A 6,000-nucleotide genomic window follows, 5' to 3' on the forward strand; every position below is an offset into this window, starting at 1 on the left:
GCCTAATTTCCACATACTAGCACATTCATACTACTAGAGGTTAGAAGCTTAGCTTGTCTTTTAGGATGTTTCCTCTTTTTTTACTTCGGTTTTTATATTGTTTTTGAGACAGGGTTCGTTGTATAGTTCAATCTGGCCTTTAATTTACCATGTATCCCGGACTGCCCTTGAACTTAAAACTGCTCTTTGCTCAGCCTCCTGAGAGCTGAGACTATAAATGTGAGCTACCATTCTTGGCTTTTCAGGTTATCTTTTTGGAAGACACAATTCAACACACCAAATGGCTTCTACCTGCCTTAAAAAAATGTTGAATCTCACTATATAGTGGAGACCATTTTAAACATATCAAATCAGTTAAAACTGTAAAAATCAGACAGTATGTGCTGCTAAAGATGTTAAACAGTGATAATTCTCATTCAGTTCTGGTAGGAGGTTAAATATCATTAACTTAGTAAACTTTAGAATCTGCCTATTTTTTGCTTTTGTTTTTTGTTTCCTTTTTTTATGTTTTGAGACAGAGTCTTGCTATGTAATTCAGGCTGGCCTGGATTCACTGTGTAGCCCATGCTGACCTTAATTTGAAATGCTCCTCCTGCCTCAGTCTCCAGAGTATTAGGATTACAAGCATGTGGCGCCACACCCAGCTCTCTGCCTATTTGAAATCATAGTGCTGCTGTATATTCCCAGGATTCTTAGAGCTATTGTCCATGTGCACCAAGAGACATATGGAAGAAAGTATGAAAGAGTGTTGTTTATGATCAGAGAAGGGTAGCAATAATACATATGTCCACCAATTGGAAAATGATAGAATGTTTGTTCAAACAGTACAGTACTATATGGCCATTAAAAGACACGTGAGAATTAGGCTGACATCAATTTAGATGAATGTCAACAATATAATGTTTAGCAAAAGGTATAAATCAGAACAATAAATAGTTATATGGAAAGTTTAAAAACAGCAAAATTAAGCAGTCCTTAGAAATAACAATAAAATACAATCCTGAGAATGACTAAAATTCTGGACTTGGCTATTTCTACAATGGAGATAGAGACACAATTTCTAAGATTTTAGATGAATTCTGTTCTTTAATCTGGTGATTCACCTGGGTTATCATTTTTAAATGTTTATCATATTTTCAAAATATATTGGAAAAAAGGCTTTATTTTGGCATTATACATGGAAAAAATTAGAAATAGACATAAAGTGTTCCATTTTTATTAATGCTCTTTTTGTTGTTGTTAATGTTCTTCTGTGTCTTCCAGTTTCTACAACTTCTTTCCTATCATAGTGCCACAGTTAATACTATCAAGGGACAATTACACATACTATGCAAATACAAAGAAATAAGGCTCTCTGTTAATTTTTTCATATTGAATTATAGTTTATGTGTATGTGTTGTGTGTATACATACACACACATAGGGAGAGAGGGCATGTATACATCTCAAGTTCTTATATATAGGGGCTTAATGAATGTTTGCTTTTTTAAGTGTTTACCTACATACATAAGCAGTTTGGGTCAACATTCAGAGTACTTCTAACAGCCCAAAAGAATTTTTAATTCTCTGTCTCATTTGATAGACTTTGTCTCCAAATTTACCACAGTGCTGATCTTTATCACCTGTCATTCATTTTGGCACCTCAGAACTTCTTATAACTAGAATCATACAATATTACCCTTGACTTCCTTTATTCAGTATTACTCTGTGAGATCTATTTATGTAATTATATGTATCATCATTCCACTCTTGTTGGTGTGTTCTTTCCATTAACCTTTATTTTTCTACAATAAGAGTTTATAATGTAAAACCTCTGCAAAGTTTAAAAAAAATAAAACCTCTGCAGAGTTTAAAATTTAACTTTTGTAAACCCGTATTGCAAAACATAACAAAATTGTGCCCTCTTCAATAAAGATACCTTATTGTTTCAGACAAAATATTTTGTCGTGCAATACTTGTATGTGTCTTACACATGCAAATATTTAATTTGAAGTAGAATCAAGATACACAAATAGTTGTGATACAGTGTCCTGTATTTTGCTACAGAGAAAAGCTGCATGAAGCCAATAACGAGCTGCAGAAGAAAAGAGCCATTATTGAAGACCTTGAGCCCAGATTTAACAACAGCTGTGAGTTTTTTCTAAGTACTCTTAGGTTTGAGTTAACCATACACTACATTGAGGTAATGATTTATATAGAAATAGGCCCTTTTAACTATGCCAGAAATTGAAGAATTTGCCTTGTTAACAAAGCATATTCTTTTATCTTAAATTACTAGTTAAACTGGTTATACTTCAGAATTTTTCTTAACTGCCAATTCTAATGTAAGTTATCTAAACTTACACATCTGTTTACATTTACATCTATAGATATGGCCTTGTTCTTTTATATAGATGAGAGGCAAACTTTCTTAAACATTTTTTATAGAATCAAAGCTAAGGCTTCACAATGCTAGGCAAGTCCTTTATTACTGTAAATTCACTCCCAGCCCTACTTTTTAAAATTGTTGTAAAATAAATGTAAGACTTAAACCACCTTAAGTGTACTGTCCAGTATTGTTAAGTCCATTTACAGTATTATGCAGCCATCACCACTGCCTATTTCTAAAATTTTTTCATAAGTACAACCATAAAGTAATCTTTTTTTTGCTTCCATATTTGCCTTAGCATAATGTCTTTTATTTTTACTTAGCATTTTGTTCCATGTTTTAGCATGTATCAAAATTGAATGTGTAACATTACATTGTATGAGTATACTGCATTTTTTTGTACATCAGTGGAATTATTGTAAACTTATACTGTTCTATACTGGATTCTTGTTTATTAAAGAAAAGCTTTTTGTAAAAACAATTTTTTGAATTGGTGTTTTTAAAAAATGTATAGTAATAGGCTAAACAGTCTCTCAATTCTGTTCATTATTAATTTTTTAAATTAATACAGTTTTAAGTTATTAAAATATAAAAATTCTCTTTTACTATCTCCTGTCTGTAGCCTTAAAAATTGAAGAATTACAAGAAGCTTTACGAAAGAAGGAAGAGGAGATGAAGCAAATGGAGGAACGTTATAAAAAATACTTAGAGAAAGCCAAAAGTGTAAGTAAAAATGAATGTCAATATGAGGGTGACTCATGCACTTCCTGATCACCCTTCACTGAGGATTTGGAGGGGTGAGTTGTTCGTTTTGAGACAGATCTCACTGTGTAGTTTAGGTTGGCTTGAACTTACTGTCTATCCCAGGCTGGCCTCAAGCTTACCATGGTGCTCCTGCCTCAGCCTCTCAAGTGCTAGGATCATAGGCATGCACTACCACATACAGAATGAGGTCTTTAAATATAGAATGCTTGCCATATTGAAAACAAATGAAATCTTTGAATTAAAAAAAAAAAAAAAAAAGAGTGTGACGGGCCAGCCAAATAGCTCAACAGATTAAAGTGCCTGCAAAGGGGCCGGGGAGATGGCTCAGTGGAATAAGTGCTTCCCTGGCAAGCGCAAGGACCTGAGTTCAATCCCCGGTTCTGCAATAAAATAAAATAAAATAAATAAAAATAAAAAAAAAAATAAAGTGCCTGCAAGCAGATACACAGGCCGGGGATTTGATCCCTGGGCCTGCCGTGCCAACCCCACCCCTGGGGCGCCTTGAGATGTCAGTAGAGACTGGGCATGGTGGCACATGCCTATAATCCCAGCTCTTGAGCAGCAGATCACTACAAGTCTGATCTAGTAGTGAGACCCTAAACACCCTGTAGACCCTTCCCTAAAATACAAAAAAAAAAAAAGTGAGACGTAGAAGTAGTTTTCAGAATAGGTTTCTTCAGAGATTAGTTACTGATTACCAAGAAGAAAATATTATCTTCTATAGGAAATAAGTTGCCACCATAACCAATAATCAGAATTAACATATGGCATTACACACAAGCACCGCTGCCTCATCATGCATATCATGTCAGTAACAATTCATCTAATTTAAGTCTTCTAGACCTAACTTTCAGTTCAGAGGAAAAAGGAGGCACTTGAAACACATTTAACAGTATCATTGGCCAGGGAGATAGTTCAGCAGCATAAATGCCTGTGTGGCAAGCCCAAAGTCCTGAGTTCAATCCCCACTTAAAAGAAAATAAGCATATGTTCAAGGAAAACATCAGGTAAAACCAGAATTGGAGGTGAAAGTGTCATGGAAAAATAGGCCATGCAATGGGCTTTTTAAAAGTTTTACCTAATCACCAAATGCAGTGCACTGATATTTGAGTCCTGGACTGGGAGCAGAGGAGGTCAAAGTGCCTGCTTCAGCAAAGTGCAACAGCCACTTGGCTGGGGTTTGATCCCCGGCTTGCTGTGCCAGCCCCGCCCCCGGGGCACACTGACACAGCAACTGAGATTGGGTGTGGTGGCACGCTCCTGTAATCCCAGCCCTTGGGAGGCTGTAAACAGGCAGATTACTATGCGTCCAATCTAGTAGTGAGACCTTGTACACCCTGTTGACCCTGTACTAAAGTCATAAAGGTATTTTTTTAATCACATAATTGATTTTAATGTATACAAAATTTCCATCATCATTCATAAGTTTAGTTAATCATCTTTCAACATATTACTTCAGTGTGAAATACATTTTGATAATGTTGTCCAGTTCAATATGCCAAATCACATGAGTATTTTCATTACTAATACATCATTTCCTAAAGTCATGACATTTTAGAATGAAAATACAAGGAACATATTTCAAAAGCATATGCATACATAAATGCATGATGTTAAAAAGGTGGTTGTCTGTGGTGGATAGTCTCAACAAATGGATTGAAGAATCTAGAGATTTGATGAGGTCTATGAATATTGTACGAGGCTAGACCAATATGTGCCTTCTGATATGAATAATTTGTTGTTAAATTAGACCTAAGTTAGTAAGTGCAGTGTCAACCAAGAAAGTCAGATAAATTTTAGCTGTCCTCATTAAATCAGGAAACAAAGACAATGTGGTTTGGACAGATTTTTGAGAACTCAGCTCTAACCAATTTACTTGAGTAAGAAACATATTGAAATAGAGTCCTTAAAGTCAAACCCCTGAGAGACAAATTGTTCAGAATTGTTGATCATTGAATATCATATATGATCCATGTCAGATCTCTGTATATAAACGTAGGACAATGTTTAGCATATCATTTTATGACCTAATCAGACAATATTTGAAAAGTGGCATCATATTTACTTTTTTATTTTATTTTTTTTCCATAATTTTATTGAGAAACAAATAGCAATGAGACAGTTTCAAACCAAATTGGTAGGACAGTTTCAATAATTAACACATTGCATACATTCTTCCTAGTGGTTAATTGCTGTACAAGATGCAGACTTGATATCCTATTTACAAACACCATTAGAATAAATCCCGCTATAGCTCCCAGGTTGGGCCCTGCCCACCTGCAGGACTGGGCACCCACTCCAAGAACTGCCAGAGCTGATTCAGACAAGTTGACACAATGTATCAACTAACACACTGTTCCAAAATTTTAAAAATAAATAAAAAGCTCTGGAACTGTAGCTCAACACACCTTGGATTCAGTGTCCTGGCCTCTTCCAAAAAACTGAATTTATCTTTGAGGGAGGCAGTTTGGGGTTTGCAAAAAGATAAACTGAGAGACAATTAGACAGTCCCACATCGTCTCACCTGCCCCCCTCAGTTTCCCTTACCTGAGATCCTACACAGTGTCCTGTGGATTACCATTGCTTTACAGTTTGCACCAGCAATCCTCTGCATGCTCCGTGTTCTGTAGGCCTGACGTGGGTGAGGAATGCGTCCCCCACTACAGCATCCTGCAGAGGAACAGTCTTACTGCCCTCTACATCCCATGTTCTCCTCTGCCATCTCTCCCTCCCTTCCCCCAAATAAAAGGCTTTAAACTGCCCCCCCCAAAAAAGAACAAATCCCTCTATTCATTAAGAGAATGTAACTGTATATCTATCCTAACCACTTTGAATACACAGATACAAAATGGACATTCATCTGTATCC

The 6,000-nt window shown here is 35.9% G+C and overlaps 1 protein-coding gene across 3 annotated transcripts in view; it reads left to right on the forward strand.

The window, feature by feature from the left end:
- Positions 1–6,000, forward strand: part of Hook3 (hook microtubule tethering protein 3) — a 136,169-nt gene that overhangs the window by 121,787 nt on the left and 8,382 nt on the right. For all 3 annotated transcript variants that reach the window (XM_004626668.2, XM_023709994.1, XM_004626669.2), the window contains 2 exons: positions 2,046–2,128; positions 2,990–3,090. In XM_004626668.2, the coding sequence (XP_004626725.1) occupies positions 2,046–2,128; positions 2,990–3,090 (184 nt within the window). The remainder of the gene's footprint in view (positions 1–2,045; positions 2,129–2,989; positions 3,091–6,000) is intronic.

This window comes from Octodon degus, unplaced genomic scaffold, assembly GCF_000260255.1.
Source record: "Octodon degus isolate 3935 unplaced genomic scaffold, OctDeg1.0 scaffold00016, whole genome shotgun sequence".
In the NCBI taxonomy this organism is placed as follows: Eukaryota; Metazoa; Chordata; class Mammalia; order Rodentia; family Octodontidae; genus Octodon; species Octodon degus.